We start from the raw sequence: 26,420 nt of genomic DNA, 5'->3' as shown, positions 1-26,420 counted from the left end.
GGATGAATGTAGCATCTTGTTAATGTGATTAGTTATGTCAGCAGCTATCCTTCCAGTGTTTTTTGGGAGGATGGACTTCACTTTGTGAATATCCTGAAAAACGTTTCATGTTGTCTGTCACAATATTGCTCCATAGTGCTGGTAGGAAAAACTCTTTCTGTGAGGATTTCAGTGCTGTGATTCAACTCACTTGCAATGTTTTTGTGTTTGCCCTTTTAGGTCTGTTAAAGAACCTTAATACTAGCTTCACTGAAATGGAACTTGTTAGCAGAGCAGGGCTGGGGATGTTAAAGTTTGTTGGAGCAGTGATGAGCTACTGTGATGTAGTTAAAGATGTCAAACCAAAGAGAGAGAAGGTAAAGTGTGTGGATGCATGATCCTGATGAGAAAAATAATACTCAGCAGTTCTGTAGACTGCCTATTTCTGCTCCTTGAAGTGCTTAAAAAGAAGTTTTTAGGAGATCTGTTGCAGTAGGTGTGAGGCGGGTACTCAGTTACACTGTTGTGTGATGCTGCAGTGCAGGTTCCCATCCATGCCAGTGCTTGAAGAAAGAAGGAGGAATGTCTTCAGTTGGAATTTTTTAATCTAACATGCTGAGCAAACCAGTTTTTAGCTGTCTGCTGAAAACAGACTCAAAACACACGGCATTTGGACAGAACCCAGTAGTATATAACATCCATGGCCCTTGAATACAGACCTTTTTATTGACTTTTTTTAGGAAGACTGAAAAGTTACCAAGGGAAATCTAATGTCCAGCAGATGATGCTGGGAAACTTTCTTCAAGAAAAGGTTATTATATACAGCTAACTACTGAGAAAGTGTATTCACTACATGATGAGTCTGACTATTTTTGAGGCTTTAGTTTTGTTATGAAGCAGTCCTTCCCTTTTGTCCCTCTCCAGTGTCAGCAGGACTGCTCCCATGCTTCATGTACCTTGTGTTTTCAAACCTCTAGGAGATGTGTCTGCTTTGGAATGATGATTTATATGTTTGGGATGTGGAAAAGTGGGTGAGAAACAGTGCCAGTTATTTTAGCCTGCACTGTTTATTACCAGGACACTTTGAAATATATGAAATAGCCAATAGAAATCTGAGATCTTGAGACTTCTCTCCAAATCCTTTCTTTCCTCTGATACTCTCATGTTTCCTTCATCATGTGGTGTAGGTGGCCAGGCTGGAACGGAATTATTACTCCAGTATGAGGGTACTGGAAAAGATAAAGGCAGAGCTGGCTGCCATTCAGGCTGAGCTTAAAGCTTTGGGGGACAAATATCAAGAGGCAATAAGAGAAAAGCAACAGTTACAAGAAGAAGCAGAGATCATGCAGAGAAGATTAGAAGCTGCTGACAAGCTCATCTCTGGCTTGGGATCTGAGAATGAGAGGTAAAGAGGGACACTTTTGTCTGGTGTCTGGTGGGGGATAAAATCTGTCAAATTGAGACATATTTGGAAATGTCACTTCCTGTGATGTTTTTCTCTGAGAGAAGCTAATGTACATTCTAAGCTAATATCCATTAGCTCTTGAAAAATAATAATTCTTAGTGCAGAAGAAAGAGGCAAACTCAGATTAAAAAGAAGGTTCAGATCAACTCAGTGTCTCTGTCCATAAGAATAGTGAGAGAAAAACTGATTGTAAAGCTAGGGCTCTGTCTCAACCAACATCTACAGTAGCAGCAGCTGAAAATTCTGCATCTAATCCCCATCTCCCTGCTGCAGACTGACCCATGATTCTGTAATAATTAATTCTATCAGGTGGACGAAGGAATTAGAGGACTATGAAGTACGCAAGGTGGAGCTGCTTGGGGACTGCCTGCTCTGTGCTGCCTTCCTGAGCTATGCAGGAGCATTCAGCTGGGAGTTTCGTAATGAAATGATCTATCAAGTGTGGCAAGAAGATATCCTCTCACGAAACATTCCTCTTGGTCAGCCATTTAAGTTGGAAAGCCTCCTGACTAATGATGTGGAGGTCAGCAGGTATGTCTGGTCAAGAAACCCAGTGACTACTGGATGTGAAACTGGGATGTGAGAGCCTGGATCTGAATCTGTAGCACAGAATGGGCACTGTGGGTGGGTGTGCACAGCCATAATGGAGGAATCCCATTATGCCTTTGAGATAAGACAAATTACTTTTCTTCTGGCTAACAGAGGCTATTTGATTCAACAAACCATTCTACTTCATACTCCAGGGTGATTCACTGAAGCTAGACACATATAATACCTTCTTATGAGAATTTTTAAGGGGTTATCTGTAATATGTATTCAACCCCAAGACCAGCAGGAGCCTTTTCATTGATTTCAATTAATTTGGAGTTAAGCCCATGCCCAGGTCACCCATATTTCAACTGCTGCAAGATTACTCACCAAATGCAACAGTTTTGAGTAGCACAGTTACAAATGACTCAGACAATGAGTCAGTGTGAGTTTTGACACTACTCCTACAATCACCTACAGTGTATTTTTCCTTCTGTGTCTAATAGTGTGCTCAGTGAATCACACCATTTTACTGAGAGATGCAATGTGCTACTCTCCCATCAAGTTTTTGCCCCAGCAGGGTCTTTAGTGGTGTGATTAGCCACTAGGGTCAGTAATTTAGTTGCTAGTGACTGTGTTTCTGCTCATGCCTAGGCCGTGATCTGGCTGATAACTACGCCTTCCAGCCCTTAGGGCTTTGTTGTATATAGGGCTGGCAATCCTGTTGTATCAAATTATATGTTCTTTTGCAGCTTGAAAGAGGAATCTTTGCAGTCTTTTTAGTAGGTACTTTAGTACTAGAACACTCAGTGAGTTTGATAACAAACTGGTCGGAAGCAGCTCCGTATTTGCTAGACCATGTACACGTGACTGCGATCGGATGTTCTAGTATTACCTTTACTTCACACTGAGCTTTGTATCTTTCCTTTTCTTTGTCCCCTTCCCAGGTGCAAGAGGCTGGTCCCTCCCTTCTGACCCATATCCTGGGTCCAAGTGACACAGGTCCCAAAGCTTTCACAGTTAATCTGATTTGTTCACCTTCCTGTCTTTTACTCTTACACCCTATCTGGATTTCATCCCCTTCTTCTCCTGTTAAGGAGTCTAATTGGCCTTTGTTTTGACTCCAGTCTTTTGCTCGTACGCCTGGTTGTTATGTAGCACCTGAATGTTTAAGCCAGACTCGGGGTGTAATACCATGCGTGGTGTGCCAACCCATGGTATTGCCTTAGCTATCTGTGCACCTGAACATGGCCATCCCTGGGCAATGTTTTGTGATAAGGTCATACTTATCCAGAGTCCTGCCGCGGTTGCCAAATTGAAGCCCAAAAAGGCCTAATAAAACTGTTTAGAGACAGAATTTTGAGCCTTTAAACAGTAAAAGGTATTTATTTATGGATCCAGGGAACCCCCAGCTCTCACTGGACAAAGAGTTCCGAGGGTTAAGGGAAAGGGTTAGGGTATTTATACAGTAAAAGGGGAGGTTACAACATTGTTACATTCTCAATTCTTGCTGACTTCATTATATTGTTACAAGGCAATATCAGACTCTATCCATAACTTTCTTCGTATCTGTTGGTGGTGACCTTCTTGTGAAGACGTTCACATTCTTCGGTGCCCAGCTGGCGCCTAAATGCTCTTGGCAGTGTCTTGTTTTAAGAACACGACCTACACTTTTAATTATCTTCGAGACAGAAGCTAATCTCGTTCTGGCCTTGTGTTTGGTTACATTGTTCTAGTGGAAAATTACATGTCTCAGCTGCCTTGTTCACTTCTTTCTCAGTTTAACCCTAAATTTAAAGTAAACTCACACAAACAGCTTGGCCTGCTCAGGAGTTAATCCTTTCAGGATCTTTCTCTTTTTCAGTCTTTTATCCATTCCATTCCCAGGTGGGCTTCTCAAGGATTGCCCCCAGATGAGCTCTCTGTCCAGAATGGCATCCTGACAACATATGCAAGTCGCTTCCCACTCTGTATTGACCCCCAGCAACAGGCATTGCATTGGATTAAGAAGAAAGAAGAAAAAAATAACCTGAGGGTAAAGATAAATGATCATTTTACCTCTTCACTGCTTGTTTTCAAAGCTGCATAAGTATCTGTTGCCTTGAATGAGGAATGAATGATGTACTGAGAAATCTGTAGTGACTATCTCTGTTCACATGGCCTTAACTCTTTGGGATGGGATCTTGGCCAGAATTAATAGATGCAGGAATGGTACAGCCAAAGTGCTGGTGTAGCTTGTGTTTTACATCAACTCCAAGATGGAGTTTCTGTGTAGGACAATAACACAGTCAGAGGCACAGCTGGAACTTTGAAAAACAGCTATCCAAATGGAAATTATTCTTAACTGATCAGAAAAAAATCAGCACCTTTACTGTTTTACCCCAATGCAGTTTGTATCATCTGTGAGAGGCAAGACAAAAAGCAACAAAGAGCAGACTTTGTTAGTGCTGGCAACTATTGTAAAATATTAATGTTCAGTAAATTGCATATCAGTTCTCTCTTCCCATTTTTCTCTTGCAGATGGCTTCCTTTAATGACCCAGATTTCCTTAAACAACTAGAACTGGCCATAAAGTATGGAACCCCTTTCTTGTTGCATGGTGTTGATGAATACATTGATCCTGTGATTGACAATGTCTTAGAGAAGAATATCAAAGTTGCACAGGGAAGAACATTCATTGTCCTGGGTGACAAAGAGGTTGATTATGACAGTAATTTTAGATTGTACCTCAACACCAAGTTATCAAACCCAAAGTATTCTCCCTCTGTGTTTGGCAAAGCTATGGTTATCAATAACACAGGTAAGCAAACATCTGCATTTAGTAACAAGGTAGTGATTCTGCTGTAATGCAGGATTAGGGCTTTTTGAAACAGCAAGGAAATGTCAAAAAATGTATATTCTCCCTTAGCATCTTATTTAGTAGAAAATTCTTCTCATTTCTCTCTTCTAATCTGAAACTGAGCTAAATATTTCTTCTTGCACCTCTCACATTAGGATGCTTTGGTAGAATTAAGATACGGAGTTAGTAGCTAAGTCACTTTGTTGCATTTATAAGATGATGGAAATGAAATAATTTGTGCAAAAGCTCTCATTGTGTTTAAGAAAAGCCTGTGCTGTGTGCATCTGTTGTTCCTGTAGTTACACTAAAGGGCCTGGAGGATCAGTTGCTCAGTGTCATTACGGGTTTTGAAAGAAGGGAGTTGGAAGAACAGAGAGAGCAGCTAATTCAGGAGACAAGTGACAACAAAAACTTGCTGAAAAATTTGGAAGACTCACTCCTTCAGGAGCTGACATCTTCCACAGGAAACATGTTGGACAACATGGACTTGGTGGAAACCCTGGAAGAGACAAAATGCAAAGCTGTAGAGGTACAGGCTCTGGGCTTTTTTGAAAGATATCTACTAGCAGAACATTGTATTTCCTTTTTCACTGTGTTTCATTTTTCACCCCTTGATTTAGTTTGAAAGGAATGGAGAGTTCTCTCATGAGTACGTGCCATCTTTTAGTATTGGGCAGTATTTTATTACATCAGAGAACCAAACCCTACCTTCAGAAAAATCCTTATCAGAACCAAAATAATGGTGTTTACAGTTGTAGAGCAAAGAGCATGTGATGTATTTCTTTCAGTTCTGAAACAATGTTTATCTTGTATTGCATCAGATTTGAAATAAAAAATTAAGATTTTTATTACTCAGAGAGGATATAGAATCTCCATCCTTTTTGCTGGGGAAAGCCACAGCTGACATGATCTAGTGGAGGTCATGGTCCAGCTTTGAGCTGAACTATTGAGGGCCTTTCCCACACTTTTTCCCTGATTCTGTGCAAATCTGTGCCTTCACTTTTCACAGATAGACAGGGTGGCATTAATTTTATCTACAATAAGTTGTACATTTGATTTTTTACAATTCACACTGCTTCTTTAGGATTACCTGCCCAGATTCCCTGTGTGTCCCACCTAGAGAGGCAGGCACTGCTTTTTGGAATATAAAATAAATGCACAGAAATGACCTGTGTGTAAAACTGATGCATGTCCAGGTGATTGAGAAGCTGAAGCTGGCAGAGACCACAGCAGTGGACATCGATCGCCTTCGAGATGGCTACAGACCAGCTGCCAGGAGAGGGGCCATTTTATTCTCTGTTTTGTCTGAAATGGCACTTGTCAACATCATGTATCAGTACTCACTGGTCTCCTTCTTAGAGGTTTTTGGGCTTTCTCTTCGGAAATCCATGCCCAGTCCTATTCTTCCCAAGAGGTTAAAAAACATCATGGATACCCTGACCTTCAACACCTACAACTATGGCTGCACAGGTCAGTGGGGCTCAGGAATGGGCTGATGTACGAATACCTGGTAGGATCTGTGCCTTCCACTGGTTTACAGTAAAGAAAAAGCACTTTACTTTACTTTACAGTAAAGTAAAAGCACTTTAGTCCCTACTCTTTCTGTTTGAAGGAACTGTTACCAGTGTAACTTCCAAAGGAATGGTTTTCTTAATAAAGTTCTGAAAGGGAAATCACATCTGCAGATCCCTGGATTCTGTTTAAACTCTGTAAGCCTGATCTAAAGCCCTGTTTTTGATCATCCTGATTTTTGTGGGCTAACCAGATGAAGGGTATGGATTTAAAGATAGCTTCAGTTCCACAAGTTTTAGCAGATTATTTTTGAAAATATTGTTCTTTTAATGTAGGCTTGTTTGAGAAGCACAAGTTACTGTTCTCCTTCAATATGACCATCAAGATAGAGCAAATTGATGGCAGAGTTCCACAAGAAGAACTTGAGTTCTTTTTGAAAGGTAATGTAAAGATTTATACATAAGTATACAGATAGAGGTAGCAATAGCTAAAAGATATTTGTAAGATAGATTTTGACTAGATCTGATTTGGTGAAAGAGCTAGAACCCAGAGAAACCACTGGACAGAGCTGAACTGTGCTGGTTTGCACAAATTCTGGATTCTGCTGTTTCTGTTTTTCTTCACTTTGTTAAACAGCAAAGATGTTAACATCTTTCTCTGCAGATGTTAACAAGTCTCACATTAGCTAACTGCTAGGGTTTTACCTGAGAATGTAATCTTTGTTAATTTTCTGACTACCTGTAAATAATTTTAGAAATGTCTGCAAAGGTAAAACTCTGGCTTTTGTAGGCGTTTGTAAACTGCCATCTTCAGCAGCACAGCTTAATTTTTGTTGTGCTTCCAGAAACAGATTTCAAGTTGGTTCCTCTGTCTGTGTGGTCATGTACTGGGGAATTTATGACATGGACACTGACTCTGGTTTCTGACTGTGACCAGGCAATATTTCCCTGGAGAAGAGCACGAGGGAGAAGCCGTTTCCTTGGCTTCCAGATCAAGGCTGGGAGGACCTCATTCGTTTGTCTGAGCTCTTTCCTGAGAAGTTTGAGTCTCTTCCAGATGATGTGGAAAACAATCCAGATGTATGGAAAAATGTACGTGCTTTTCTGCAACCCTGTGCTCTCTCTCCTTGTTTTTCTGCTGGTCTTGAGCATTCAAGTCTGATGCAATGTGCTTAGCACTCAGCAGGAGGCATGTCACTACTGGTTCTTTCTGTCAAGCCCTTCCTTTTCTTCTTTACCTCAGTTAGTGATTGGCTTATTTCCAGAAGAATTAGGGCTCTTATAATCTAAAAAAACATAAAAAACAAAAACAACCCCCTTCCCTGGGATACTGTAATTTTAAAATTATTTCCTAGTCAGATGAGTTATTTGCCCTGTTGAAGTCTGGAGTTTTTGCTGTTGGTTTCAGCAGTTGATATTTCACTGTTCTTTTTGTACTGCTAAGTTGTTCTTTGATCTTCTCATGGCAGTGAGTTCTATAGGCTGGTTACAAACACAGGCTGTTTTGTTTCATCCCATGTCTTCCTGTTTTGTTAGAAGTTAATCTGTTAATACTTTTTGCTTGAGGTGCTGTTTTTTCTGTGTTCAGAGTATTACTGACATGATATGAAAGCAGAAATGTATTTCTGGACTCAAATGCTTCATACTGAAAAAGATGAATTTTTGACATTCACTTCATTTTTAATATTTCATCACAGCTGGATGGCTTTGTTCTTTTATTCTTATTATTCTCCTCTTATTCTTTGTTCTCCTTGTGTTTCTTGGCCCTTCATTAACCAAATTGCTTTGTCTGCTCCCTTGGTGAAGTCCTTGATGGATCCATTTGACCCCTTTGCATTGTGTCCCCTCTCTTCTCCCCAGTGGTATGACACAGAAGCCCTGGAGCAGATGCCATTCCCCATGCAGTACCAGGACACCCTCAGCAGCTTCCAGAAGCTTCTGCTTCTGAGGTGTTTCCGGGTGGACCGACTGTACCGGGCAGTAACTGACTATGTGACTGTGACAATGGGTGAGAAGTAAGTCACTGTGCTCCATCAAATCTAAACCACACCATTCAGCTATTTCACACAGAAATAGTGATCAGCTATGACATAGAAGTTGTAATCAACTGTGTAAATGACTTTTTAATTTACCTGAACAGCAGAGAGTGGTTTATCGGTGCCTCATTGCCCTGTGCAGCCTGCACTGAGCTCTGATGTTTGTGTAAAGGGTGCCTTTACACCAGGTGGCTGCTTGTGGGTAAATCACCTGTTCATTGTGCTTTGTTGCCCACCAGGTATGTGCAGCCTCCTGTGATCAGCTTTGAAGCCATCTTTGAGCAGAGCAGCCCTTACTCACCCGTTGTTTTTATCTTAAGTCCTGGCTCTGATCCTGTCAGTGACCTCATGAAGCTGGCTGAGAAGACAGGCTTTGGGGGGGACAAGATCAAGCTGCTGGCCATGGGACAAGGACAAGAAACGGTAACTTTGGTGGGAGGGCAGGTTCATGCTGCTGTGTGAATTCAAATCAAGCTCCTAATGTGGGGGGCCTGCTCAAATTTCCTTCCCAAAGACCCTCTTCAAGGGAATTGCTCCATGGTTCAGACACAGCACACAGGTTGTCATCCTGGGAATAATGCTTCCCTGTAATGGAAAGGGACATTTGGTTAATTGACTGATTCAGAATCATGCTGATATTGTCATCTGTTTAAAACTGAGCTGAAAAGATGTTACTCTGCAGCCTCTCAATGGTTAATCTGTGACCCTATGTCACTGTGTGGACATGAGTTGTCTGGAAGTCACCAAAACAAGTGTTTGTTACCAAAACAATACCTGCTGCTCTTTCCTGTGGCTTTCCAGGAAGGATGTCCAGAGCCTTGCAGGTGACTGAATTTGCTGTGAACTCAGTCAGTGGGAGAATTCCTGTTTGATTAATTTAAACCACCACTGCCTCAGCTCTGAGCTTCACTCTTCTCAGGCCATGCACACTCCTGGATCATTCTGAAATAGTTCAGTGGTCTGCATGACTTTTAATTTCAAAAGGAATTAATGAAATTAATAAAAACATCTCAGAGCAACTTCTTGTGTTATTGGAACATGTCTGTTCTCAGCAAGGAGCATTCTCAATCTACTAAAACTAACTAAAAGATTAAAAGTGTGCTTGCTAGGAGTAATCAAGCCACCTCACTACTCATCAGAGTCAGTTTGCTTACGAGATAAAGGGAGAGGCACTCACAGGTGGTTCTTTCCCTCTCAAGATTGCTTTGCAGATGCTGGAGAGCGTGGTGGTGAGTGGTGAGTGGCTCATGTTGCAGAACTGTCACCTTTTGGTGAGGTGGCTCAGCAATCTGGAGAAAGCCTTGGAGAATATTACAGAGCCTCACCCAGACTTTCGCCTCTGGCTGACTACTGACCCCACCAAGGGCTTCCCCCTGGGCATTCTGCAGAAGTCCCTGAAGGTAGAGTGTGGGGGGGAAACCTGGCACTGACCTTCTCAGGAAAACAGACTGGGAGGAACACAGCCCCAGTGCAGCAGGTTGACTGGAGCTGCATGTACTTGCTTTTTGTCTTTAGAAGCCAAATCCTTTTTTTCATCATCTTGTTATCTTAGAGTGATTTTTTTCCTTTGGGTGGACTGTTCAGCTTTTTTTTTTTTTTTTTTTTTTTTTTTTTTTGCCTGAAGCAGCTATTTCAGAATAAAGTTCTGAAATAAGTAAACCTGGAAATGTGACAAATACTCTGTGGACTCAAATGCTGCCACAAGTGAGGACAATCCAGAGAGACAGGAACAGTTCTGTCAGTCCCAGTGCTGGAGCACAGAGCTGAGGTCTGTGTCTAGCCTGGCAGGAGTGCCAGTGGAGCAGACCTTGTCAATAGGATAATGGTTTCCAGCTGCTACTTGAGACTGCCACATTTATCACAAGCAAGCTGAGCTGATTATTTTGAAGGCACAAACCCAATGTTCTTTGCTATGGCTGCTTTACTTCTGTTGTGGTGAAGCAGTCCTGTAAACACAATTATTTTATTTCACGGATTTGAAAGCAGTGGCATGACAGATCCATCCCATATGTGCTCTAGTGCATCCATGCCAGCTCTGGAGCGTTCACCTCCAGCAGTGCTCAGAGGTGCAGCAAGAAGTGAGCAGGAATGGATCTTTAACAGATTTCAGATACACTCTTTCTAGGTCTGTCCATGAGAACAAAGGTTTTAGAGCACTTTGGAAAAGCTGCCAGGAAGCAGCCTCAGCTGGACCATCAGTCAAGCCATATCAAAGACTCTTAAACCACCTTACTGTGGGGATATGTAGGACACACCAGAATGTATAAAGTGCTGATTTTTCAGTAAATTAGATCTTCAAGTTTGAATATAATAATGTCTTTCCAACAATATTACTGTTTCTAAAATAATACTATTTGTCTTTACATATGTTTCCTGTCTTAAGAAAAAAAATCTGTATTGATACAATTTGGAAAGCAATTCAAAATTTCCAAGCTTGCATTCTGTAGCTTTCTGAGAGTGTGATACATTTGCAGCTCATTTTCCTGAGTCTATCCAATAATCCATGGCTTCCCTTCTTATTTTGATAGGTTGTGACAGAACCACCCAATGGTCTGAAACTGAATATGAGAGCCACCTACTTCAGAATTCCCCAGGAAGCCTTAGAGCAGTGCCCACATCCTGCCTTTAAACCCTTGGTCTATGTCCTGGCATTTTTCCATGCTGTGGTTCAGGAGAGAAGGAAGTTTGGAAAGGTTGGCTGGAACGTACCCTATGATTTTAATGAGTCTGATTTCCAGGTAAGAAAATAATTTGTTGCTGGAGAAAAAAAGAAATCTTACGTAAGAAAATGAAGTTGCTCACATTGCTTTTGAAAACATAATCTCTCCAGCTTTAATCTTTTCTCATTGTTTTCTGTTGCTGGGGGCACATACAGACCACCCACCGTCTCTGATGTCTATTTTGCCCACTAAACATTAATCAGAATCCTTCATGCTTCTGTTGCCTCTCTCATGGGTTTCTTTTCTCAAGAGGATTCATACTTAACTTTTTAATTATGTGAGAAAGAAATGATCATTAGCTTTCAAACAACTGCATTATATAAGCTCTATGGATATATATATATATATGAATCTTCTTATCTCACATGTTCCAACAACTTTATTAGGTCTGCATGGAAATTCTTAACACGTACTTAACAAAAGCTTTCCAACAGAATGATGATAAAATCCCCTGGAGCAGTCTCAAATATCTGATTGGTGAGGTGAGTGCCTACAATGTCACTAAGGACCCTTTGATGTAAAAAAAATGCAGATAAATGAAACTTCCTTGCTGCATGGGGCTGTGTCATCCAGTAAAGCTGGCTGAGGAGCTCTCCTGGGCAGTCTTGGAACTCCTGCACAGCCCTGAGCAAGTCATTCTCACTGTCTCAGTGAGGTGGGGCCACTGTGTATAACTGAACAACAGGGGAGTTATGGTGCTTAATTAATTTTGAGTGAGAGTGCCCTTGGGACCCAGTGGTGACAGGAACTGAGCAGCCCAACCTTTCAGGGTCATCAGCAGAAGGGAGAGTGAGTGATGAGAGTGCTGGACAGGTATTTACCCAGCTCCTGCAGTGCTGGATGGGGTGTGTGCTGTGCAGCAGCCTGATAGTTCTCAGTGACACAAGATCCTACAGGAAACTTATTTTGCAGCACTTAATCCCAGCTGAGTGTGAGCTGGTACCTGGGGAAGGTACCACTGCACACAAACCACCAGGACTGGGTGTTAGGAGTGCAGCACCTGAGTCCAAAGATCTCCTGTTTGTTCCCCCTTAACAGGGGGATGGGGAAAATGTTGATGGCATCCTAAAGGGATAGTGTATCCTAAAGGTATCCTTTAAGGGGAGCAGTGTTATTCCATGTGGTGATTGCAAAAGCAAAGACTCTTTTGGACCTTTCAGAGATCTTTAACTGTGTTTGCTGCCCCCAAAGCAGTGCTGTGACACTTCTGTGACTCATTTCCAGGTGATGTATGGTGGGCGCGCAATCGATAGCTTTGACCGCCGCATCCTGACTGTCTACATGGATGAGTACCTTGGGGACTTCATATTTGACACATTCCAAATGTTTCATTTTTATAAAAACGACAAGGTAGATTATAGGATTCCACAAGGGACTGTAAAAGATGACTTTGTAGGTGAGAAATGCTTTTCCTGACACACAAACTAGCATTAAAAAAAAAAAAAAGCAGCTACTAACAGTATAGATGCTCCTCATGAGAAGTTGAGAGGGACTTCAGGCAGTGTGTGTGTAATGCACTGATGATCTTGGTCTTGCTTTAAGTGAGCAGCCCACTACAGTGTGAGCTGACCAGCCAGCTCATTTTTAAAAAAAAGATAAAAATCTCCAAGTAAACAACATGTTAATTTTTTTTTAATTATGAAGTGATACATTTCTGTGGAAGAGAGGTGGTGTGTGTGTGAGAAAGAGAGAGAGAGAGAAAGAGACCTGCTGTAGCAGTTGAATAAAAATGGCTCATAAAAATCTCTTTTATCTTTAGTTAATGTGTTTTTGTATTGCAGATGCAATAGAATTATTGCCACTTGCCAATACCCCCGAGGTGTTTGGCCTTCATGCCAATGCTGAGATTGGTTATTACACACAGGCAGTTCGGGATATGTGGACTCATCTTCTGGAGCTGCAGCCTCAAACAGGTGCATTCTCCAGTTTATGAAATTGGTTTGTAAATAACAAATAATGAGGTGGCTCCTCCCTGTGGGGACGTATTCTCAATGAGAGAGTTAATAAATGAAAGGGTAACCTCTGCAGAGTCAGCCGCAGGAAACCATTTTGTTTTCAGGTGAAACTGGCACAGGGATCAGTCGTGATGAATTCATTGCAAATGTTGCTAAGGACATAGAAAACAAAATACCCCAAGTATTTGATCTTGACCAGATACGGAAAAGCTTTGGCCGAGGGATTTCCCCGACCACTGTGGTGCTGCTGCAGGAGCTGGAACGTTTCAATAAACTCATCACCCGGATGGCAAAGTCCCTGGCTGAACTGCAACGTGTAAGTCAGAGCACAGCACCGGGGGGAGCTCACTCGGGCTTTACTCTCCCCGGGGCAGCACTCAGACTTTCTTTCCTGTCTTTTTTCTCTCTTTTCAGGCCTTGTCTGGGGAGGTTGGGATGAGCAGTGAACTAGATGATGTGGCTCGGGCTCTCTTTAATGGGCAGATTCCTGGGATCTGGCGGCGCCTCGCCCCAGACACGCTGAAAACCCTGGGAAATTGGATTATTTACTTCAGAGCTCGGTATAACCAGTACACCAGCTGGGTGAGTGCCTCCAGAAGGCTTTTTGTTTTGTTTATCTGCATGATAACTGTGCAAAGTGGCACTGACTCAATTCAGTGAACAGACACTGCTTAAGTTACTTAAATTGATGCCAATCACCACCTAGAGCAATACTGGATGATTGCAAGGCAGACAATTGCCTGGGCTTTCAGAGCATTGGGAGAACCAGGTGCTGCAGCTCCTCCTCTCTGGCTGCAGGTAAATGATGGTGAGCCCAAGGTGTTGTGGCTCTCAGGCTTGCACATCCCAGAGTCCTACCTGACAGCTCTTGTTCAAGCCACCTGCAGGAAAAACAAGTGGCCTCTGGATCACTCCACCCTCTACACAGAGGTAACCAAGTTCAGGAGTGCAGAAGACATCACTGAAGCGTCTGCTCAAGGTAGGTGTTTTTAAGGATTGTTTGGCAAAAATAATGAAGTAGTTAATTGGCTGGGAAGGCTTCCTGGCATCCTGAGCAAATGCCTGAGATGCCACCCCTGCAGACAGCACCCTTAGGTTTACATTTCACAGTCCATATGATTTCAAACTGGGTTCTGGTTTCTGCTTCCTGTGTTTGAATAGATACCTCTCCCTTGCTCTCTTTTATCTCTTGACATTCATACTGTTTTCTTAATGGCTGGAACATCACCAGTCCTAGGAGGCTTATAAAGACCTATTTATACCACAAATAATATGCTGAAATTTATTTAAACAAACAAAAAATCCTGATGTATGATGTAAATATGTCTTTATGATAGCTTTCTTTGACTAATGATGTTGTAATTACTAAATATAACAAGCACTGGGTACAGGTACAGCTAAGCAATGCTTTTGACTACCAGACCTGATTGGGAACAGAAGAGGAAAAATGAGAGTTAAAAATAAGTCACTTTAAGGCCTTACTCAGACTAGTCCTTGTTTACTACCATTTCATAAAAATGTTTGGTATTTGTACCAGAACAATTCTATCCCAGCCCTTGACCTGCAGCCCCCCAGGAGTGACACCACCCTCTTACACCTGGAGGACACCCACTGTGGGGAAGAAAACTGCAAGCAAAGCAGTTACTGCTCCTGTCACTGTATGTAGCACAACTCAGGCAATTTTAATTGGGAAAAAAAAAATTAAACACAGTAGGTCACAGCTGTATTGTTATAAAACCACCACAGCAAACACACCCTGGGGTAGCTGCAGTCTGAAATGATGAAGTGGGTTTTGTCCTGCCTGTGAGTGCCAGCACAGCTATTGCTGGGACACCAGCTGTCTGAAACTGGGTTGTGTTGTAGCTCAACTTCCATGAGCTGTCGTGTTTTCTGCCTGTACAGGCTGCTTTGTTTCTGGGCTGTTCCTGGAAGGAGCAGACTGGGACACGGAGCACGGCTGCCTCATCAAGAGCAAACCTGGAGTCCTGGTGGTGGAGTTGCCCATCCTGAACATCATCCCCATCGAGGCACACAGGCTGAAGCTCCAGGTACTTCTTCTGTTCTTCTCCCCTTCCCTCTTGGCACAACCAGCAGTATTTTACCATTTTATACCACTAGTATGGAGTTTTAACACTTCTCACATGAACTGTTACTGAAGTTTTACTTTTCTAGAGGTGACACAAGGGAGTTTAAGATGTTTGCTGCCCCTTTTCCTTTCAGGCACTAAGGCACCATTTGGAGACACTCTTACCCCACTGCTCTTTTAATTATTTCCCATTACAAGTTAATGACATAAGGGGCATTTTCTGGGTATGAGTCAAGCACCTCTCCTAGCACCTCACCTTCTTGTTTCCTTCAAACTCTGCTCAGTGTTGCTTCCTCCACACTCTTCTAGAACACCCTCAGGACTCCTGTGTACACAACCTCCCAGAGAAGGAATGCGATGGGTGTTGGCCTTGTTTTTGAAGCTGACCTTTACACAACAAAGCACATTTCCCATTGGGTCCTTCAAGGTGTTTGTCTCACCCTGAATCCAGACTGACAGCCTGGAGCCAACCTTTGAGATGGGGAATCAAATTAGGTAAAGATTTAGCACCGGGGGTGGGATAGGGTTCACCTGGGTACACCTGACCTGAAACGGTGAGGTACAACCAAGCTTGTTCTAGCAATAAACATATTTGAGGAGAAAAGTGGGTTTTATGCTTTGTGGTTCTCCAAGCAGACACACAGAGACTGAGGTTTGCCTGTATGCTTGTAAGAAATGTTTTTAATTGCCCAAAGCATCACTTCTGCTGTGCTTAGAAGCGGTGCCATCCATTGAACAAGGGGCAGGGTAGGGCGCTCATACAATAGATTGCCATAAAAAAAAATATGGCAACAACAGCCAAAAAAACCCCACCCTGACCCGCTGCCAGTTAATGCAATACACTTAAAGACCACAGAGTAACAAACTTTCTTCAGCCAGCTGTTTTCCAGGAACACAACTCTTCCTTATCCCTCCCCATCAACCATGAAGCAAACTCTACCAGGCAGGCGCAACACAGGAGTGAGTCTGGGGCTTCAGGACAGGGGGTGACTGAGGGTGCACAGGAGGCCTCAGGGCTGGGGGGTGTTCAAACCCTCTGTGATGAGCCCCAACCCTGCTGGAAGCTGTCATGCTGCACAGGAAAACAGAGCAGTAGCACAGGTAGGAGGAACAGCTTTTGTCACCCTGCCAGTGCCTTTGTGGGGGAGGTGACCCAAGGCTCTGGAGGGACACACACACACACACACACACTTACACACCCAACACACACACAGCTGCAGAAAAAGCTTAAAAGGGGTGGACTACAGCTGGCAAGGGACAGGGAAGAGGGCAGGCAGGGATCCTTCATCAGCTTTCACAGAGATCATGTTCTGAGTTTTTTGAAGGCACATCATAAGCGTAGCAGCATTTGGGAGCCATTGGTTCTTGCCGGTCCTTGTCAAGAGACTGCAGACAAGAGTGAAGCAGAGGTGAGCTGGAAGTGCGGATCACAATTTAAAACAAAATGGTCACATTTGTGCTCCTTTCCCAAAATTACATAGGCTCACAGCTCTCACTATGCCTTTCTTGTCTAGGAATATAATAATAATAATAAAATAATCTGAGTAGTCTAACAGCTGCAGGGTATACCTGTTGCTTACTAGAAAGGAGCAAGAGGAACCAGGGCAAGTGCAAGGCAAGGCCACCCCACTCCATAAGGATTAAAATCAAGGATGCCAGGTCCTCCTCCTGTATGAACTGGTTACATCAGTTAAATTTAAAAATAAATACACACAGTTTTGAGGGACAGCTCAGGTTTCTAAGCCGGCAGAAGCCAGCATGCTGACAATGTCCAGTACAAGTCTGAGTTTTTCAGGAAACAAAAATAATCCCTTTACAGAAAAAAGTGCAGGTCAGAGCATAAACCACCATTTCCATATGGACAGCCAGTTACATTCTCTTCCTGGAAAAGCAGCTCTGAGCCAGTATGGAAGGTGCTACAAGTGCAGTGTACTGACTGGTGTAAAATGTGGATGCCAGGGAGCCATTCCATTTTTAAATAAAACAAAACAAAATTTTAAAAAAAAGTCAACCCCATGTTCATATTCTTTCTGTGAAGATCATTAACCCTTTAAAGGAGTGCTTATTCTTCCCCCTCCCTCCCCCCTTTTCTTTTTTTTTTTTTTTTTAACCTAACCCCACAAACTGAAGTATTTACTTAGGACTAATCAAGTGAGGCCTGCTGGGACTGGGAGTATTTTAAGAATGAGAAACTATGAACACAATTTGCAATCAAGAGCATGTGCATATGAAGGAAAAGCTGTCCTTAGTTCTGTTTCAAATGTACTTACAGCTGCATTACTTTCAATCCTGCTGTGAGAGAGGCTCTGTCATGAAGTTAGTGTTTGTGTAGGAAGGGCTTACATACACAGTGAAGACAAAAGAACCACTGGTAGTTCAAATGTTAAAAGCCAATAGATATTGCTGCAGGTTTAGAGTTACATCTGTTTTCACTAATATTGATTAATTATGCAGCCTGTGCCTTTGTCCACACGTGTAGTTACAATAAATGGAGCAGTGCTCAGAAGCAAGCAGTCAGGTACCCCTGATTTGGCCACAGCATTTAGTAGTTATATACCTTGCCATATGAACACAAGTTTCATTAGAGGAGCATAACCTATTCATGATGTATCTGCAAGAAATTTGGCATGCATGGGGCATCAAAAGAAACTTTACTGCGGGTGCTATTTACCCTACAGGATCACAGTGCATCAACAGCAACGAGAGTAGAGCCTTGCGGTGACCGGACTCAAACAGTTCTGTCTGTCCCTGAGTGCTTTCTGACCACTTTGCTGCCATGGACCTGATCCACTGCCAGAGTTTCCACCTCTGGCTGAGGCTGGGGCTGGGTGACGTGGTGGATGCGATGAGCCACCCCGATGTGTGCCTTGTGGGGCTTCTCTCGGGCCGGGCTCTGCGATTCACCGGACGCTCGGTCCGAAGCAATAGGAGGAATAACTAAGGGCCTCTCCTTGATGAGCTGGACCTCTGCTGTTTCCCTGGCCAGCAGAAAGGGAGTGGGATCAGGCATGGCATCCACAGGCTCCCTTAGCAGCAGCTTCCTGCTCTCTGATCCTATTCTGTAGGCCTCTTCAAACTCGGGGTTGAGCGGGGTGGAGAGGCTCTTCTTCATCCTGCGCCGCGGAGTCTCGGGCAGTTTGTCTTTGGGAGGGGAGGGTTTGTAGCTGGACAGCACGGGGCTGCCAGAAGGGGTCCCCTCTGAAGTCCCACTTGAACTCATCAGCTTCTTCTTGGTAGCGTGCAGCTGAGAAGTTAAATAAGCAATGGTGCTCGCTCTCTGCTCTAGTTCGCTCGACAACATATTGAGCTTATGGCTTTTCATTTTTAACTCTTCCAAATACTTCTTTTCTCTTTCTTTAATGGTGTTTTCCAGCACCATTATCATTGCGTTCTTTTGTTCGAGTTCTTTCAGTAATTCGTTATTTTCGACCTCTTTGGCTTTCAGCTGAGCTTCAAGATCTTCACATTTCCTCTTGAGTTCGTCACTTCTTGAGCTGCCATTTCCTAAAAGAACAGGAAAGCAGAGATGTTTCCAGTTAACAAAGGAAAATAGTGCAACAGGGGTTCCTTTTGCCATCAGAAACCCAGAAGAGAAAACCCAAAGTTTTAATAATTCTCATTCTTCTGCCCCTGAATTTGTGTTCCCTGTTCCCAGACATGCAGGGAAGTGACTGTCTAGTCTGGGAGAGGAGTCAGCAGTTCTGCACTCTATTCCTGGCTCTTTAAAAGATTTCCTGTGCAACCTTGTTAAGTACATGTGACATTTACTTCATAAAGAAATAAGTCAGGAAAATATAAAACTACTCTTACACTTTTAGAAATAATAAAGCAAACATCCCAACTACAAAGTATTCTCACCTACTTGTGATGGAGAAAATACAAACACTGGAAAAGATGAGGAAGTTTGACATGAACATTGAAAGAAAAATGCTATGTATTCCTTACCTGACAAGTCTGAACTCTTTACAGTCAGCTCATAGGTCAAATCTGAGAAAAAGAGTTGTTTGTTTTTGTTAGAACAACATCATCTACCCCACACCCCATCTGGTGAGCATTTTATAATGGCATGCTTGAATAAAAATATAACTATAACTCATCCCCCCACCCAAAGCAACAACAGGAGATCCACAGCAAATTAACAAATAGGTGAAACAAATGGAAACTGCCTGGTGAATTAATTTTCTTTCTTTTTTTTAATTACAAAAAAAAATCTTTGCTTGATGATCACAGATTTGTGCCTTGAGCCTGCTCACCCTACATACACCCTGGCTTTGTTGCTGGGGTGCCCTGTGGGAAGAATTAAGATCCCTGGTACCTGTGCAGTGCTGCTGCAGGCGGCGGATCTCAGCGTGGAGACCTTTCAGGGTGCTGGCGTGTTCCCTCTGGAGGAACAGCAGATTCTTCTGGGCACTCTGTAGCTGGTTTTCCAGGTTTGAAGCTGCCATCCTGACATGCAGCTACCCTGTCAGCAAACACACATACAAGTGGAACAGTGAGTTATGGTGATCCTTGCTCTGCTGCCAGAAGCAGTGGGAAAAGCTGAATTCTGCTGTTAGAAAGTGATACACGAGCGAGCAAGGTTTTTCTGTTTCATGACTATTTAGTTAGAAGTGCTCCAAGTTCACAGAAAGCTGGGTTATAGCCTAGGCCAGAGCAGCAGAGGGAACTCATTTGTTTGAAGGCTTAACTTCAGACAGACTAAGTCACTAATCCAGTTACAAGATAAAAGAGGAGTTCAGAGAAATGGGGTAGTATGTCCTGCTGTCTTGTTGGGAGTCTCCCACTTACCTCCAGGGATACAGAATTAGTGATATGCCTGGACAGGAACAAGGGAGAAAGCCCTAAAAGGCACCATCTTTAAGGAGCAATACAGAGCAGGGAGCCCAACCCACAGCTCAGCCTGGCCAGGGATGTGGGTGCTGCAGGTGCCTTGGCAGAGCTGCTCCCTGGGACCTTCCTGCCAGGAAGCTCTGGATGCCGCTGGCTGCTTCCCCAGTTCCACAGCCAGCTGCAGGCTGGTGTCCTGCTCAGGCCCCCATGATAAGAACAAGAACAATGCTGTGTTTAAAAAGAAAACATTTTTTTTCTTGCACAGGTTACGAGTACAGAGGAACCTGGGTGTTCCTTGCAGAACAGCCTCACAAACCTTACCTAGCAGTGCTCAGACTCCAGGAAAGATGGAACAGGTGAATGGTTCCATGCTGAGGCATTCCTGAAGATCCCTGCACTGCCAGTTACTGCTGCTCTTGATAAGGCAACAATGGTCTCATATATACCCACAGGCCAAACTGGCAAGAAACATCCCTCTGGTGGGGCTGAAGAGACACTCCCAAATTAATTCCCTGATACAGAGGTAAAAAATAGCTCCTGGCAGCAGGCACAGCCAGATGCTTCCTGTGGAGATGCAAACACTGGCCCTGAGGCTCTCTTCTGTGACATTTAGAGGAGCTCTTGGAGAAGTGGCCAGAGGAGCTCAGAGAGGTCCCTAGTGCTGAGAGTCACCAAGTCTGTCACAACACGATTTTGTCCATTGTCCTGTTTCCTAGTGAAAATAATGTACTAATGAAAAAAATCAGGGATGACAGCAGGCAATCCTCCTGGAAGCTGTAAGCACAAAACTGCTCTGGTATGTTTTGTGTAGTTCTGGAATTTCTCTGTGTGATCACAATCCCCCCCTGCATACCCCCAGTGATGCTGTGTCAGCCAGGGCACCTGGGGCTGCTCCATCTAGGGCTGTTTTATAGAGCCTGCTGGATCTGCATGAGGAGAACCTTCCAGAAACACAATGTCCTTAATAACTCCACATTACTGCATATCCTTAGTAACTCCATATTACTACACATCAGATTTCTTTATCAAGAAAGTTGTCATGCTTGGGAAGCTTTCTGAAAACTCTGGAAGCTCGAGCACAGCTCAGGAACATCCAGGCAGCACAAAAATAGGTGCAGAGGCTGATCCTAGAGAGCCAGGCTGGTGGGGACACCTGAGTGGCAGGCAGTAGCAACTACTGGGTGGGAATTACACAAACCATGGTGGGAAAAATAATTTCTGGGGGACAGAGCAGCACAGGGAACTTGTCACAGCCCCTGGGCTGCCACCCAGAGTGACAGGAAAAGTTTGTGATCCTGCAGGAGGCTGATAAAGTGGTGAGGTTAAACAGGAGGAGCAGTAGGAGCATTAGCTTTGTCATTACACTACTAAAGGCTGAACTCCCTTGTCTCTGCAGCTTTGTAAAAACAATTACAGTATTTAGGTTACAAAGATAAGTAAAGAATCAGGGTTCCCGTTGCCTGGACAACCAATGCAATGGCATTACAGCCAGGGTCTGTAATTAGGGGACCACATGTTGTGTGCAAGACAGACCTAAATTCTATCCCACAGATACCTTTTTTTTTTTTTTGGGGGGGGGGGGGGGGGGGAGGGAGAGGGAGGGCAAAGAAGAGATTAAAAAGTACGCACACACACACACAGAGCCCTTCGTAATTTCCTATGTGACCTTAATTGACATTATTATCAACTGAGTTATCCCTACAGAAAATTAAATAAAGGGTAAGACTTTCAAGGAATCCAGTGCAAGGGCCAAAACAGAGTTCTTGGTTACTTTGTAACAGAGATGAAAGATTAAATTCAGTGCTCTGGAAGAATGAGGGGGTAATGTTGCCAACTTGTGCTTTGTTGAGTGGAACGGGTGATTTCCCAATCACCGTCATTAGCAAACAAGCAAAAATTATGGTCGAAATATTCCAAAAGAGTTTTCTGGGTTGGCTAAGTAGAAAATAATGAACAGAAATCTAAACAGAAACCATGGTCTTAGGAGGAGCCAGTCTGAAATAAAAAAGTAAAAATCTATCCCATTGGGGTTTCAAACAAGAAACCCCATAAAGCAGTTCTGGGATTGCACTGCACTGATTTCATCTCCTCTCTGAAACAAGAAAGAATGTGCAGCCAAGAACAAGGCTGGGGCCAGGAAGTACACACAAAATAGCAAAATGCAGAAGTCAATTGAGCCCTTAATAGCCCAGATGAGCAATATCTTCACTCTCTCACCATGGAAATTGGTGGGACAGCTCTCCAAGCAACCAGTCCCTGGCTGGATTTCATCAGATGAATTAAGCCAGTGCTGGGAAGAAAGCTGTAACTGCATGTAGCACAGAATGGTTATGTCACTATGGCTTTATCCCCTTTATCCCTCCCCCCTTGTCTCCAAAAAAAAAAAAAAAGAACAACAAAAGTTTGCCATTTTCTTATACAAAAGGATCTGTGGAATGCAGAGCCAGGCAAACTCCCACTAGGAATGCACACGTCATCTGAGAAGGATGATAAAACATTAAAAGGGGCATTGCAGTGTTCAGCTCTGCAATGGTAACACCTCCTCTTTCACAGCAAGACTGACACCAAACCCCAACAGTGTTGAACCTCTCACAGCTCCATAAGCTGGAGAGGGTGGTTTGCTGTGTTCTACCCTGAAAACATCCAAAATTTCTCATTTCTCCTGACCACCAACATCACAGAATGTTTCTAGATATAGCTACGAATGTAGATCTAAAGAAGGCTCAAAGATTGAGCCTCAAGTCCTTCAAAACAACAGATTCACAATTTCTCTTGAATGTCACCCAAGAGGGACAAATGGAACCAATTAAACAGCATTCCCTTGGGAACATGGGGTGCAACACTTTAATCCTTATGCACCCACCTAAGCCCTCATCTCCCAGTAAAGCAGGGACGGTAAATTAACAACCTTGGAACCTCACCTTAAAAAAGAACTGCTTTGTCTCTTTTACAAGTGCATGTTCCTTTAAAAGAAAACAAAAAGAAATCAATCTTAAACTGGAAATATTAAACAAGAGCTTTCACAATGCAGCCTCTCCACATGCTCTCCACAATCACCAGCATTCTAAGAGCCTGATCTTGCTTAGCAGATGATGTGCAGGCTCCAGGCCTTTTCTGATCTTAAGTATTTGGATGAAATTCAAAACAGTTCAAGGCCACGAGCACCTGACTATTTGGTGCCTTTGCAGAAAACCAGAGGAGCTCTGTACCCCACTGCAATGTAAGGAGTGCGATTCTAATCTATGACTTTAGATACAGTCCTATGGAATTTACTGGATCAAAGCCCAAACAACTGGAGCTGTTTGAGTCCTGTTTGGTATTTTGAAACAAACCAGAATAACCTCTGCATGGATGGGCTGTCACCAGGGAAGCTGCTTGAGCTCTCTGCAAACACACATTCAAATCTTGACTCGTGTGGGCAGGTAGGCATTTTCCCCTCAACCAGTATCTATCCAGTGCCCTCTCAAAATGGAAGAAAAGCTGCCAAAATACTTTTTTTATGCCATACAAAATACAATTTCAAGAACTAATTAAGGACATAGGAGTCTTCTCAAAAGAACCTTCAGTTCTAGCCAGTCTCCATTTTAAAGACTGTCACTGACCTGACCAAGCATTTCTAAATGTCACTCTGATGACAAAATGCCCAACTGACAGACACTTAGCTCTTCTTTGCTTAGATCAGCTCCATCTCCAGAGACATATGCCACCCCAAAAGTGTTTGCTCAGCTGATTTCAAAGCACATAATAAAGGAAACCCTTCTGTCTCTACAGCCAACCCAGGGGCTTTGCCATCATTCTGCTGGGACATGAACTTTAGGGCTCCCCTCCCCAACCCGGTACCATTTTACTTCTCTATGTAGATCCAGCAATATTCAGTTTATTACCAGCCTGTTCCAGTTTCAGATTTATGTTTGCTCCTCATTCACCTGTGCCTTAGACCCAACCACTTTAAGTACCTCAGTCATGCTTTGCAGACTACACAACCACGCATGGCTACACAGCCACCTTCCCAATGGCTTTCCAGTGCTCCCTATCAGTAGGGACACATCCTGCAACTCTGTTCCCCTCCTCTGCCTTCTGTGGTCAAGTACAACACTTTAATGTAATTATTGTCCTTGTTTTCATATTCTTTCAGCTTGTGTGGTTTCAGCCAAGCAAAATTAGCAGTTCTTTCCTGGAGACAACTGTGGGGGTAAAGGAAACCTGCCCTGCTCTTCCCAGAGGAAGGAGATGTTCTTGCTCTCTCAGCTCCTTTTCTGTTTCTGATGCTTTTTGGTATTATTCTACTCAGCTGTTTCTCTGTCCTGCATTCCTTTCATTTTCTGATCAGAGATTCTGCAGACTCTTCATGGTTAATCTCAGAATGTCCCAGGGGAAGCAAAGCTTTTAGTGTTTTAGCAAGAAAATGCTTTTTTGTTACCCTAACAGCAACTGGTATGGCAGGAGGAGGAATAATAAAGTGGACACACTGCTGGTAGCAATGATTCTTCACCATGCTCTAAATGAACAAGCTGGTACTTTGCAGAGAAACTGCTGACAGTTTATGTGCCTGACCTGTCTACCTGAAGTCATCAGAACTGACAGGAATACTTCACGTGGAGTTTTTTCTGTCCTTGAGACCACACAACCCCTGAAACAACAACTCTGAAAGTGACCTAATTCTGGCATAATTCACTTTTGGGAAACAAAGATGATAGAATTTAAATAACAATGATTACTTCAAAAGAACTACTTTAACAATGACAAAGTCCATTTCATTTTTTTTTCAAGTGGCAGTAAAAGCCCTGGTAAGTAAGGCTACACTGTAATTTAGAGGAACAGGTTGGTTCTCTTCTGCTTTCAAGCCCACACTCCTGATATGTGGCCTATTTTATTCACCCCTTTATTCCATGGAAAAAGCAGTTTGTTATTTTATAATCTCCATCAAACCCAGAGAACACAGAGAGCACCCCAATCTCAACTAGGCAGGTGTAATATTGCAAAGACAAGTGAGTCTTTCTATAAAAGCCAATTTCTTTTATCAGAAGTGGAATGAAAAGGAAACAGAACATTCAGTTTCCATGGTACACATAAAAATGAGCCTGATCCTAGTTCTTTTGAAGTCATTAAGAAAATTCTAAGCTATTAAGGTGCTGTGGGAGGTTTTTGTGCAAGGATATATTAAGTACAACTCCAAAGTTATGTTTTGAAATAATACTATTTTATGGAAAAGTCAAGGACTTTTGTGTGTGGTGGGTTTTTTTTCTTTTGGGTTTGTTTATTTACTCCCCCAGATACCACATATTAACCTATGAACCCTTCACGTTTTCTTCTAATTTTATTCTCTATGATCAGAAACATAAGGCTCACACAAGAACTCAAAGGAAATGTATTTCTGTTAATTTTTAAGGTTTCCCAGTCCTGAAGGCTTAATGAAATACAATTAAAAAGACTACTATGCTGGTTTCACATTAAGTGACTTGGTTAACCACTTTTTTTTCCCCTGGAACAGGAAAACAACCTGCAACCACACAGGCATGCAACTATTTTGCTATCCAGCCTGGCTGTAACTTTTTTCCTCACCCATCCCACTTGCATGTACCAAGCAAGAATTCACTGTTGTGTTTCTGAAACACTTGGAAATCAACTCCTGGTCATTCAGTGAATCAGGTCAGGGAACTGGTTCAGCTGACAACAAACTTGTTTTTCCACTGGTTATGTTTCAGAGTTGACCATGCAGCACTGCAGACACCTGATGGGGTAGGTGGGGAAATAAAATAAATTAACAATCAGTAACCAGGCTGGGACACAACTGTTTTTCAGGCAAGTTTACCAGGTGGAGGAGTATGCTTTTCTCTAATGCATTCTGTGATGCTGTTTCATAAGCCATTGATTTTATTATTTTAAAACAGCAACTATGATCAAACATAAAAAATTGGTGTCCACTTTGCTAGAGCAAAGGTTTTGAAAGCAGCTGCTGAAGGAATCTAGTGGTGGTGATGACCCTAAGTCCCGTATAAGAAGTTTGGTGTGTGTGGGTTTTGTTTGGTTTTTGTTTTTGGGTTGTGGTTGTTGGGCCTTTTTTTTTTTTTTTTTTTTCTTTTTTTCTTTTTTTTTTTTTTTGGTAGTAAAGTAAGCAGGGTATTAGGACAAAGAATTTCAGAAGTGCTTTATACTCTTATTTGCATAACCCAGGTATCTCAAAGAGAGACAATAAAAGTGTACACAGTTTATACCAAGTTTTCATGAGGACTGGAAAGCAAACAAGCCAAGATACTTTTATTACAAAGGAAACCTGCAGCTAATGACATCATTCACACAATATTTTTCACACAGATGGATATTTCCTAAGCTCAACACTTCTCCACAGCTATGTGATATGCTGCACCTTTTGTGCCCTCCCTCTGGGCACTGACTCAGGTTACAGCTACTGTTCACTGGTATATTTTCAGCCTTTCTAGAGACAGATATTTCATTCTCTTTATGGGGAAA

At 42.8% G+C, this 26,420-nt stretch overlaps 2 protein-coding genes across 6 annotated transcripts in view; one reads left to right on the top strand and one right to left on the bottom strand.

Moving 5' to 3' along the window:
* Positions 1-17,125, top strand: part of DNAH10 (dynein axonemal heavy chain 10) — a 54,741-nt gene extending 37,616 nt beyond the window's left edge. For both annotated transcript variants that reach the window (XM_071763047.1, XM_071763046.1), the window contains exons 58-78: positions 220-356; positions 1,167-1,384; positions 1,754-1,975; positions 3,860-4,007; positions 4,493-4,772; positions 5,111-5,340; positions 6,008-6,281; positions 6,659-6,763; positions 7,260-7,414; positions 8,183-8,337; positions 8,598-8,781; positions 9,558-9,758; positions 10,887-11,096; positions 11,465-11,560; positions 12,303-12,474; positions 12,860-12,991; positions 13,138-13,349; positions 13,448-13,615; positions 13,832-14,012; positions 14,936-15,081; positions 15,429-17,125. In XM_071763047.1, coding sequence (XP_071619148.1) covers positions 220-356; positions 1,167-1,384; positions 1,754-1,975; positions 3,860-4,007; positions 4,493-4,772; positions 5,111-5,340; positions 6,008-6,281; positions 6,659-6,763; positions 7,260-7,414; positions 8,183-8,337; positions 8,598-8,781; positions 9,558-9,758; positions 10,887-11,096; positions 11,465-11,560; positions 12,303-12,474; positions 12,860-12,991; positions 13,138-13,349; positions 13,448-13,615; positions 13,832-14,012; positions 14,936-15,081; positions 15,429-15,575 — 3,773 coding nt within the window. In that variant the 3' untranslated portion in view covers positions 15,576-17,125. The remainder of the gene's footprint in view (positions 1-219; positions 357-1,166; positions 1,385-1,753; positions 1,976-3,859; positions 4,008-4,492; positions 4,773-5,110; positions 5,341-6,007; positions 6,282-6,658; positions 6,764-7,259; positions 7,415-8,182; positions 8,338-8,597; positions 8,782-9,557; positions 9,759-10,886; positions 11,097-11,464; positions 11,561-12,302; positions 12,475-12,859; positions 12,992-13,137; positions 13,350-13,447; positions 13,616-13,831; positions 14,013-14,935; positions 15,082-15,428) is intronic.
* CCDC92 (coiled-coil domain containing 92) overlaps positions 15,783-26,420 on the bottom strand; it is a 49,160-nt gene continuing 38,522 nt past the window's right edge. For 2 of the 4 annotated variants that reach the window (XM_071763052.1, XM_071763054.1), the window contains 3 exons: positions 19,435-19,581; positions 19,065-19,106; positions 17,752-18,623 (listed from right to left, as the gene is read on the bottom strand). In XM_071763052.1, coding sequence (XP_071619153.1) covers positions 17,848-18,623; positions 19,065-19,106; positions 19,435-19,564 — 948 coding nt within the window. In that variant the 5' untranslated portion in view covers positions 19,565-19,581 and the 3' untranslated portion in view covers positions 17,752-17,847. Of the gene's footprint in view, positions 16,506-17,389; positions 18,624-19,064; positions 19,107-19,434; positions 19,582-22,870; positions 22,915-26,420 lie in introns of those variants that run through there. The other 2 variants (XR_011729678.1, XM_071763053.1) reach the window with 2 other exon arrangements.

This window comes from Heliangelus exortis, chromosome 19 (genome assembly GCF_036169615.1).
Source record: "Heliangelus exortis chromosome 19, bHelExo1.hap1, whole genome shotgun sequence".
NCBI classification, from domain to species: domain Eukaryota; kingdom Metazoa; phylum Chordata; class Aves; order Apodiformes; family Trochilidae; genus Heliangelus; species Heliangelus exortis.
This window is presented reverse-complemented; position numbering and strand designations above follow the sequence as displayed.